We start from the raw sequence: 11,001 nt of genomic DNA on the forward strand, positions 1-11,001 counted from the left end.
TGGGGAGTTGCTTAAAATGCAACTTGAGCTCCAGAGCAGTTGGGTCTGCGCAGCCTGATGAGCCCGCAGAGGCTGCAAAACAGCCCCTGCCCCAGCACAAACATCGGTCACACAGTGAATCTGTCGATTTTAGCGCTCTTTATTGAATCACAGTCAGCTGCAATCAAAGCAGTATGGCCCTTACATCAGCGTAATTCCCTTTGCTTAATGGGATTGAAGTTCTTTGCTCATCAAGCCCTATCCTGAAGTCAAGGAGAGGAGTGGTGGCAGTGACCCGCAGCTGTCACATGTTCAGGGTCCCCTTCTGTCCACTGCCGTGGTGCTGTTCCTAGTGGGTGACCATGATGGCCTTCTCCACCGAAATGTCTTTGACCTGGTTGGAGGTCAGCCTGGCCACAATCTTCTTCTCTCCTACCCTCGTTGGAGTGCATATGACTTCAGACTTAATGATCCTGCCCGGCTGTATATCCCTAGGGAAAAAGGAGAACAGTCCCAGCATGAGCTCATTGCACATCACAGGTCTCATTTGCTGATTTGTCATAGTTTTGCTTAAAGAGAAAGCCACTGCATGCGTTTAGCATGGGTATGCCCTTCTCCTGCAACCAAATTGCAGCAAGCAGGGCTCGGTACCCTCGGGAGTAGCCGCCAAGGCACTGTTTTGAGCATATATGTTGAAGAGCTGCACCGCTCACTGTCTCCTACCACTTTCTCATGGAGAATTAACAGACGAGGAAATGATATCGTTCCATACCCATCAGCTGATATAGCTCAAAACCTCATCTTACCCTTCATCAAACGTTGCCATCTTAAATATGCCCAAGCCCTCCACCATCAGCTTGCAGTTATCCAGGGGGACATTCAGCTTGTTCTTGAAGATGAAGGCGCAGGTGAAGTCCTTGTTCACCTTTGCTGTTTCTGGCATCTACAGGAGGAAAGTGAAGCAAACACAAACACAGGGGATCAGAGAGCTGATAGAGGTGCTGGAGGTGCTGCTGGCTCTGCCAAGGAGAAATGTTTCCTGCACTAACCCCATCTACTTCTGGGATGTTTGCATGGGGCCCCTTAGCCCCAGCTAAGCCTGGAGGGGTGCAGCCTCACCTGGACCTGGATGGGTGGGTACTCAAAGCTCAGTGACACCTCCTTGGTGAGCTTCTCATCTGTTCCCTGGATCTCAGCGATGGCAGTAACGTGGACGTGCTCCTCATCATCCACCGTGGCCAGTTCCTTCATGTAAGCTTCGGGCATGATCTTCAGTGGGACGCGCACCTCTGTGGGACAGAAAGCATGACCCGGCTCTTTAGCACATCAGTGGTGGAGGCAGCACTGGTGGCAGTGGTGCTGGTGGGATGTGGGGTGAGGCATATTTGCTGAGGCCATCCTGCCCTGCATACCCATCTCCCCCCGGTGCAAGTGCTGGCTCAGGAAGCACTAGCAGCAAAGATATAGAGGTATATTTTTGGGGAGGGTGACTCATGCTTGGAATGAGTAAATACTGTTAAGTATTCATCGCTCGTTCGTGCATTGTTTGGCACATTGCAGTCATGCTGCTGGGGATCAGCAGTGTAGCCTAGGTTGCTCAAAGATATGGAGAAAGCAACAGATAGCCCCAGGGGTAAATAGCCTATAAAACATATCACAATTTCCATGCCTACCAGATTGGCCTTCCACCTTGACAGTCTGCTTGATATATCCAAGATTGGCATGGACTTTCCCAGTGTAGGACTGCAGCTGGCAGGAGCTGGTAATGTCGACAGTCCAGCTCCCAGCCATAGTGCTCTTCACGATGATGGCCACCTCAATAGGATTACCAGGACACAGAGGCTTTTCATTAGTTATCTCCACCTGGACCCCAGACTTGGGGACCACCTCATTTTGGGTTGTGTCCTTGCCGTCGTCGCTTTGGTTTGCCATAGGGACCGCAGCAAAGCGTGCACGAGGCGTCATCTCTGAGGGCTGCAGGTAGGAGACAGCTCTCCTCATGGATGCCCTTTCCTCTGAAGAGCCTGATGAAGGAAAACAGCTGCCTCAGAGATGTATCTCAGCGCCCTCACCCAGAGCCACCACCCTTCCCTTTATCTGTTCTTCTGCTGCTGAGCAGAAGGTGTCAGGGCACTGACTGCCTCCAGACTCAGCTCAGGAGCGCCCCATGGTTTGTGCTACCATTAGGAGCGGTGCCTCCCATTTGACTCTGCTTTGGAGATGGATGGGGGCAGTCACCTTCAGGGAACTTGTACTGCCAGGTGATGTCCTCTCGCCTGTTCTGCCCCACAGCCTTTGTGCTGATTTTGGCACCGATGCTCTGGCTCTCCACACCCAGCTTGGTGTACTTTTTCCTGCCATTCTCATCCGTGACGCGCCAGTAGACCCTGTCGGCATTCACTTCCGCGTACACAAACTTGCTGTCATAGGGCAAATACACGTCTCCATCTTTGACAGCCTTCAGCGGGCAAGGGCCGCACTGGAAAATACCTGTAAAGCACATTCAATGCTATTTGCTGTGCCAAACATGACACACACATGGTGTATTTAAACATTCAGGCATCCACAATGCCTTGCAGGGTTGGCTTCCAGCCTGCCAAGAAACACCATTCAATGTTTCCTGGGCCGAGACCGGAGGAGTGAGACTGCCAGCCTCAGGAGCTCACAGCAGACCACCACAGGTCCACACAGAACATCCCTGCCTCCCTTAGGAATTGCAGAAGAGCCCTTCCAGGTAAATCCTACCTTGACTTTGCTCCTGAGGGGTCGCGTCGATTGCCTGCCAGCCATCAAAGCCCGATGGCAGGTCCCTCCGCTTCATCCAGACATCGTTCCACACATGGAAGTTCCTGTGTACATTCGGGTTGCAAAGAAAGGGAGTGAGGTGTTATAGATAAGAATGGTGAGCTCCTCTGCTTAGCTCTTCCAGAGGGCAGCTTTAATAGGGGATTTGTGTGCAGCCCTGTGAAACCCTGGGCTTTCTCTCTCCCCAGCAGCAAACACGAAACAAAGGGAAACTCTCAAAGTAAAGACTGCTGAGGCTGTGGAATGCAGCGTTGTAGGGACTAGGGAGGGCTGACCCTACCAGACAGAGTCAGAGGACATCCATTTCAGCTTCTCTCCTTTCTCGTTCAGGTAGACATCAACCCTCAGGTTCTCATCGGTGTCATGTGCCGAGTTGAAGTTGCTCACGCTGCGGGCTGGGATCCCCAGGCAGCGCATGACTGCAACACAGACAGAACACAGGGTTACAGAATCACTGAGGCTGGTGGGCACCTCTGGGGTCACCTGGTCCAAACCCTGTTAAAGCATCAACACCCAGAACAGGAGCCCAGGCCCACGTCCAAGTGGGTTTTGGAGATCCCCAAAGAGGAGACCCTATATAGCCTTCCCTCCAGCAGTCCCAGCTCCCTCAGCCTTTTCACATGACAGGTGCCTCAACCCCTTAACACCAGGACCAAAAGGCTTGCAGAAGTTTCCCTGGATTACTAGCACGGTAATTAGGATATCAGGTAACATTTCACCCCTTACCTGTAGTGAGGACTCCTGAGAAGACCCAACATTGACCAAAACTGACAGGCTTCTTCGTTTTGTAATACTGCTGCAAAATTGCGACGCTCCCAATCCATGCCATGGGGGAAGTCCCATTCTCATACTTTCCTGACCAGTTTCCCAGCACGACACCATTGTCATCATTGGCATTCACCTGTGTACATGTGCACACAGAGGAGACAACTTCAGGGATGAGGTTGAATGAGGCCCACATCTTCCCAAGGTTCTCCACAGCCCTACAAGGCTGCTGGCACCAGCTGGGGCTTCCCTGCCTGGAACCCCTCTTGCTGGATGTCTTCAAGCATCCTAGGCCCTAGTGCTTACAGAAAGTCTCCCAGTGCAACCAGCAGCTGCCCCTGAAGCACAGTGTTGGGCCTGGACACAATCTGCCTGCTAAAGGACAGCTGCTGGGTCAGCGGCACACTTTGGAAATGGAGAGATGCTGCATTTCTCCCGCCTCTCCCCTCCACCCAAAATGCCTCCCCAGCTTTTCTCCTGCAGTTCTGTACTCATTCTAATCCCCAGGGAAATGAAAGAGAGCAAGAAGCAGAAAGGAAAGCTGAATGGGCAAAACACTCCTCTGAGAGAATCGTACCAAAGCAGACATGGCTCTGGATACAACCACGGGATCCCTTCTACTGCTCATCTTGAGCTTGCTTTTGTCCAGCAGGTACATGCAGGCATCCAGGATTGATTCCTCAAACTGTTTCAGAGAGAAAAAGGAGACATTTTTACACACCACTCTGAAAGAGGATTTGCTCAGTCACCTTGAGGTCCATCTAGGTATGTGGAGGAAATTGCTGGACTAGCTTTAACTTCTGACCTTCCCTTATGATATTCAATGAACCTACTTCTATGCCAACTACTATGGCAAAAGATTCCTAACTAGCAGGTGCTGATAAAGCTCCCTTAGAGAGATGTCAAGCATCCTACACAACAAAACCTGGCAGAATATCAGTATCACTTCTCCTTGCTTCATGGCAGAATAACTATTAAGTCAGGCACAGCCCTATGGGCAATGTCCTTTGACCCATCTGTGGAAAAGGCATCACCACAAGGACTTTTTGCTGGGCTCCTCTTTGTTATTCCGTTTGAAATTGCAGCCTTGGAGAACAAACCAAAACAAACTAACTAACAAAAAGCTTGCAACAGCATTTATGATGCAATGGGGATAGAATCAGATGTTATCATGTGTCCACCCTCTCCCCCGCTGCTGAGCTGGCCCAGTAAGGGGGATCCCAGAGGGGAAGGGTTGGTCAGAAGTGCTCTGTTCTCAGTTTCTAAACACTTTACCAGGGTCTGGCAATCTGATGGCAAATGTGCCGCTGAGTTGTGCTCTCAGGCTGGGGCTGGGGAATCTACTTAAGCAGACAGATTACTCTAAGCAGGTGAGATTTCCCAGTGAAACTGGGGGATTACTCGAGCGCTTTGAGCTGCTCGAGGGCTTAACCTATTTTTGGATTCATTAAAACTAACGCCAAACAAAGAAAGAGTGAAAGAGGTATTGATGCTGTGGGGACAGCTGTGCCTTACCTGCCCGAAATTCCAGGGTTTGCCGTGTATGTCGAAGGAAGACCCAACATAGATGTAGCCCGTATCGTTGAGTACATACTCCTTTCTCTCAGCCTCGTTGGACAGGAAGACAATATCACCTTGAAGAAAAACACTTAGATGTTGGCTGGCTTTCACACACGCTATAGGAAGATTTTCCTGGAAAGCTACACCGTGGCAGCTGGTGCTCTGTTACACTCACACCGCTTGGTGGCTGTGCGGCACTCACACTTTCCTTGCTATTGTGGGAGGGTTCCTATGAGGCTAGTCTTTATTTGAAGCCCCAGGGACTCCCCAGTGAGGAGCTCATTGCTCTTGACATGCAGGGATGCAGCAATTTGTAGACAAGAAAGGATATGCATGGGAAAGGGGAGAGAAGCTCCCAGGTCAAGTCCTTGGAAGCAGCGGTGATAACCCAGCTTTCTGGACGGCTTTCCTTACCTTCACACCAAGGGTTGAACAGAAGGTAGACAGCATTCTTCTCGGGTTTGTAAACATTAGGGCCAGTCTTCACCATCAGGCCATATATTCCCACGGCGGCATTGGGTGCACTGGTGACAGACAGCGTGCACTAGGAAGCGACAAGGAGAGGGGACATGACATGACCAACCCTACATGGTGGCACTGATGCTGTGGGTTAGAGGGATTGGGCACATCCTGCGTGCCCAGTAGGGGAGTGGGAGGTGAACGGGGCAAGGCAGCTGCCTATGGAAATCCACAGGGCAAAGGAAACACAGCACAGGGGCTATGGGGTTTTCTTCCAGTGCCGCCCCATGCCCTACCTCTGTGCCATTGGACTTGACGATGGCGATTTGCCAGCCGCTGACATTCCTCGAGCTCCTGGGGTTCAGTGACATCAGGGTCCCCGTGGGCTCCATTGGCCTTTCACCTGGAAGTAACAAGTTGCATGGTTTTGCAGGGCTGTGCAGTGCCTGCTTTTCTCCCACTCGGAGCAGTGCTTACCGATGCTGAAGTGCAGTGACAGCTTGTCAGCGGCTCGCAGCTCCCTGCTGAGGGTCAGCTGCAGCAGGAAGGGCTGCCCACGCCGCACCACCAGGTTTGGGGTGTTGTATGCATCTGTGTGATGCTGCACCGAGTTCTGGCTCTTGAGGAAGTCAACCTTGGTGACCTTCAGGTCGCTGTCTGAAAGACCATTTGTGGGGAGGGAGGGAGATGACAGGAAAACATAAATTGGTATATTGGTCAGTAAAGACAGCTTTCTTCTTACTACAGCTTTTGTGGGTCACAAAAACACCTGGGCACCCAGTGGTCCAGCAAGAATGCTCACCAAGGAACAGATGGCTCAACAGCAAAAAACAACACCACTTCTCCTGCCTTTGGGTCTGGAGCATCCCACCTCATAGTGCAGGTGCTGGGGGCAAGAGGGGTTGGGCTGGCAGCAGCCAGGACCATCCTCCTACAACACAACTTGCTCTACCACAAGCAAACTTTCCCTTGGCATAGAAACACTTGTGGATAGTTTATAGTTCTGTTTTTGCTGTTCTGGAGCAGGTGCCAAAGGGAATGATGCCACAGGCACTTGCATGCAGATATGCACCTTCCTCACCTTGCTGTCCTTCACTGTAGGCAACATGTGCATGTGTGTATAAATAGCCATAGACATATACGTATAGCCAAGGGCATGGATCTTTGAGCACTACAAACGATTCTTTGTTATTGCAGATATTAAAGCAACAGCGATAGTAGTGGCAGTAGAAGCAACCATTGTAGTAGGAGCAGTCATAGTAACAACAGCCAGGGCCAGTGACTTAAAAATTAATCCCAACTGTCGATTTTTTTCTCAGGTCAAAGACTTTATTAGCTTTATCTTGGCACTGAATGTGTCTGTTGTGATTATCAGGTAACGGTTGACAGCAGCCATGATTGAACCTTGTGGGACGTAACCAATGAGCCAAGTTGGATGCGACCCAAAAGTGTCAAAAGTCAGCCCTCCAAACAGCTGATCTTTGCTGGAGCAAAGCGAGACCCCTCTGCTCCCCAGTAAGGTGGGGGCCTGGGGCTCTGCCCAGGTGGGGCAGGGAGAGCCAGAGCATGCCAGGACGTGGCCATGCTTCCTCTGAAGTGTCAAACCCTGTCCTGCCTCTGCCCATGAGCCTGCTTAGAGCTAAGTGCTGTGCAAACAGAGGGAGTAGCAATGCTAAGCAAGCGTTTGGCTCACGAGTGATTCAGATAAAGAGGTGGGCGAGTCAGGAAATACGAAAACCGGGATCACTTAGAAATAAAGGAGTCAAAGGCAGGAGGGGTTAAGGGATTAGGTCACAAAATGCCTTGACAGTTTTATACAGCACCGTCAGCGGTGCCAAGGTGAGCATCACTGGGAGCCAGCCCAAGCACTGGGGAGGCTGAAATGTGCCAGTGGCTGTTGTAGGCACGGCTTCATGTGAGAGGTGCTGTGAGCAGGGCTGGATCATGAAACACAGCCTGGATCAAGGCTGCAATTGCTCCACAGTGACTATAGCTCCGAGCAAACCAAAGTGATCGCCCAGTGAGCTGCATCAAGTTACTGCCTCCCTGTATTTCCTCCTATTTACTCAATAAACCATATTTATCGTAGCTGTGTAAGAATTTTCAGAAGTATGGTAAACAGACTTAAAATTAACCATCACCCTTCATTGACTGGCTGCCTTTTGGAATGCTTTTTGTTTGCGTGCTCCATGCCAATGCCAGTCTAGGGCTGATATTTTGCGCAACAGGGTGTGCAGGACACCAAAACTTTCATCAGGAATTGTCCAACCCTTTGCTGAAGGAGAAGCAAAAGAAAGATACTCCTTGGGATAAACCAATCTCCAGCCACCAGAGCTGCTTGCCCTTGCTCCTTTCTGAAGCTCTGGTAAGTCTGTGCTCAGGAAAGACATTCAGCTGTTGGAGTGGGTCCAGAGGAGGGCCACGAAGATGATCAGAGGGCTGGAGCACCTCTCCTATAACGAAAGGTTGAGGGAACTGGGCTTGTTCAGCTTGGAGAAGAGAAGGTTCCTAATATCCAGCCCTCATTGCGTTCTTCAAGTACTTAAAGGGAACTTACAAACAGATGAGGAACTGACTTTTTACACCACCTGATAGTGATATGACAAGGGAGAACGCCTTTAAACTTAAAGAAGGGAGATTTGGGTTAGATTCTAGGAACAAACTGTCTGCGGTGAGGCCCTGGCACAGCGACCCAGAGAAGCTGTGGATGCCCCATCCCTGGATGTGCTCAAGGCCAGGTTGGATGGGGCCCTGGGCAGCCCGAGCTGATGGGTGGCAGCCCTGCCCATGTCAGGAGGTTGGGTTTGGGTGGGTTTGAAGGTCCCTTCCAACCCAAACCTCTCTGTAATTCTATGATTTTCATCTCAGGATAGTTTTTATGATGACTATCACTGATAATTAGGACATAGAGTGAAAATAACACAGGTAATTGTTAAATATCTTTTTGAAGCGTGCCCTAACTGTGCTAAGTCTCACATTGAGGAGCTGTGCCTTCCCAGGCTGCGTTCTGACCACCCTGCCCTGATTTCCCAGAAATCAGTGATTCCAGGTGTTCTGTGATCCAGCTGACACAGCTATCTGTTCTGAGGAATGTCATGGAACCAGCTGGAGGCATCCCCTATCTGTGGAAGCATCCCTACCCTTAGGCTGCCTTCTTTGCACTGCAGGCTTGTGAGCATGAGAATTAATGGTTTATAGTAGATGAGTGCTCTGAGATATATAAGTACAGACATACATTTTTCTCTGAGTTCCAAGATTTATCTGTTACAGAGGTGTTACAGCCCGACCCACAGCCTCATCCTTACAGCCCCATGCACAAGTCATGAGTTTTAAAAAAATATATTGCAGAGTAGGGTGTTTTTTAGCCAGTCTGGCTTCAGTGGGAATAAGGGCTTCTCAGGAAGGAAGTGCTGTGGGAAGTAGATGGTCTGGCTACAAGAAGGAACAAGATTTGGACACCTGCATTTACTTACCATCCTTGCCCAACCTCAGGGGAGCACTCATCTCAAGGCAAAGATGTTGCTGCCTGAGGCTGGCAAGGAAATTCCAGCTCATCCACATACAAGGCACAGAGGTATGAAATCATAGATTCATAGAATCACTGAGGTTGTAAAAGATCCCTAAGACCACCCAGTCCAACCACCAACCCACCTCCCCCATGCCCACTGACCACATCCCTCAGTGCCACATCCACACAGTTCTTGAACACCTCCAGGGACGGTGACTGCACCACCTCCCTGTGCAGCCTGTGCCACTGCAGCACCGCTCCCTCTGAGAAGAAATTCTTCCTAATACCCAACCTGAACCTCCCCTGGGCAGCACCAGCCAGCACAGCCCTGCTGCCAGCTCTGCCTTTGGCACCAGCCACCCCTGCTGCCGCGCTGCCCAGCTACACACCAAGCCCAGGGCTTGGGGTGGCCCCAGCAGATGCAGGTGCTGCAGGAGTGACTCAGGCACCTCAATGGGTCAGTGCAGGTTCTGCTGACAATAGGATAAGCCATTGGACAGGCTGAATTCCAAATAAATCCCTCTCATTCACACTGCAACTTCTGACAGGCGATGTCAGCCAATCCCTAAAGAGCAATAATCTACACAATCAAGCAAAGAAAGAAAGAAATTCCTTTCAGCTTAGCCCAGTAAATAAGCTTTTAAAAACCACACTTCTTGCCCATTACCATTGGCAGAGCCAGATTTCTACAGGTTGAAGTAAAACAATGAACACTGAGTTGCACCTTCCAGCCATGTTCAGTGAGCCCTCAAAGCCACCTGCACAGCTTGACCCCAAAAGCAGCACTTCTCCAGCAGCACCCAGATGCTTTCCCCCACAGCCCCATTCACCACAGTGTTCTTGACCCCCAGTCCTCACCACAGGAGCCCTGCCAAGCATCAAATGTACCACAAGTTATCATAAAGCTCACCAGTACCTTGGCTCATGGTTCCTGCCGGTGTCGTGACCAAAGGAGAATGCGATGCTGGTGGCTTCTGAGCTCTCGAGTAGCCTCTGCCGTTGCCTGTGTGCTCGCAGCAGGAACAGGGCTGCCCTTTTTATCTCTCCTGCTCTGAGGTGTCAGCAGGTCCATTGCCAAGGGGTGGTGTTTAAAGAAAGGAAGTTCCCGCGGAAGAAAAAAAAAAATGACTCCAACTCCCTGTGCACATAGTCAGCCCCTGAAGAACAGCGAAACTTAAATCCCGCCTCACATGGAAGGTAAATTTGCACAATCGGATGACAACTGGACAGACCCTTCACTGACAAATAGTAAATCATGGATTAGATGAGTAACAGGAATGCACCCGAGCCCTAATATCCAGGCAACTGGAACTGGACTAACTTCAAGAGGCAGCTCACAAATGTCCAGTTCTTCAGAATTCCCAAGAAGAACGGCCCGATGTTCTTAGAATTTAACAGGATTTTTGTCATGGGGTTTGGGGCAGAAGCATTCGATGTCATGAACTAACAGCCAGTGCTCGCTCCCACCTGTGGCAAAGCCCCCTGCCCGTGGGCTTGGGTGGAGGCTGGAGGAGAAAGTGGGTGGGAAGATGAGACTGAGACTAAGTCCAGAAGGAGCAAGAAATGTGGTGGACCAGAAGCCATTGCTGGCTGAAGAAAGTCTCTTCCCAGGAGCTGCTGGACCCTGCTGCTTCCTTGTCATGGGGTGACCAAAGAGGGAGAGAGGAGGGCATCCCATTGAGGATACAACTGGTGGCACAGGGCATCAGTGACATGGGCACGGTAGCCAGGGGCAGAGATGAAAATGTTCCCTCAGATACCCCAAAGCGCAGGAGTAGCTCAGCTGTGGGAGCAGCCTCAGCCCTCCAACACTCCCCTATGTGGCAGCAGTCAATGTTGAGTGCTGCACAGTGTGCTTTGACCACCAGCATAGGATTTGGGATGCAAGAGTAGCACATCTAAGTGTAGGATCTCCCTTAATAACA

General features: G+C 50.7%; 1 protein-coding gene across 1 annotated transcript; it reads right to left on the minus strand.

The window, feature by feature from the left end:
* Positions 1 to 119: 119 nt before the first annotated feature.
* On the minus strand, positions 120 to 10,133 carry TGM4 (transglutaminase 4). The gene is made up of 14 exons (XM_015854194.2): positions 9,993 to 10,133; positions 6,046 to 6,225; positions 5,865 to 5,971; positions 5,524 to 5,653; positions 5,065 to 5,183; positions 4,127 to 4,234; positions 3,511 to 3,685; positions 3,065 to 3,203; positions 2,725 to 2,828; positions 2,218 to 2,469; positions 1,653 to 2,003; positions 1,099 to 1,268; positions 786 to 922; positions 120 to 470 (listed from the first exon to the last, which is right to left on the minus strand). The coding sequence occupies exons 1-14, from the start codon at positions 10,000 to 10,002 to the stop codon at positions 329 to 331; spliced, it is 2,124 nt and encodes a 707-aa protein (XP_015709680.1). The 5' UTR covers positions 10,003 to 10,133; the 3' UTR covers positions 120 to 328.
* Positions 10,134 to 11,001: the final 868 nt, after the last annotated feature.

Source organism: Coturnix japonica, chromosome 2 (genome assembly GCF_001577835.2).
Source record: "Coturnix japonica isolate 7356 chromosome 2, Coturnix japonica 2.1, whole genome shotgun sequence".
Lineage (NCBI taxonomy): Eukaryota > Metazoa > Chordata > Aves > Galliformes > Phasianidae > Coturnix > Coturnix japonica.

Excerpts from the sequence above, each read along its gene's own strand:
- TGM4 (XM_015854194.2), bottom strand. Across the intron at positions 2,470-2,724 it reads CCCTCAGGAGCAAAGTCAAG|GTATTTTCCAGTGCGGCCCT; the intron begins GTAGGATTTACC and ends TGTGCTTTACAG. Across the intron at positions 923-1,098 it reads ACCCACCCATCCAGGTCCAG|ATGCCAGAAACAGCAAAGGT; the intron begins GTGAGGCTGCAC and ends TTCCTCCTGTAG.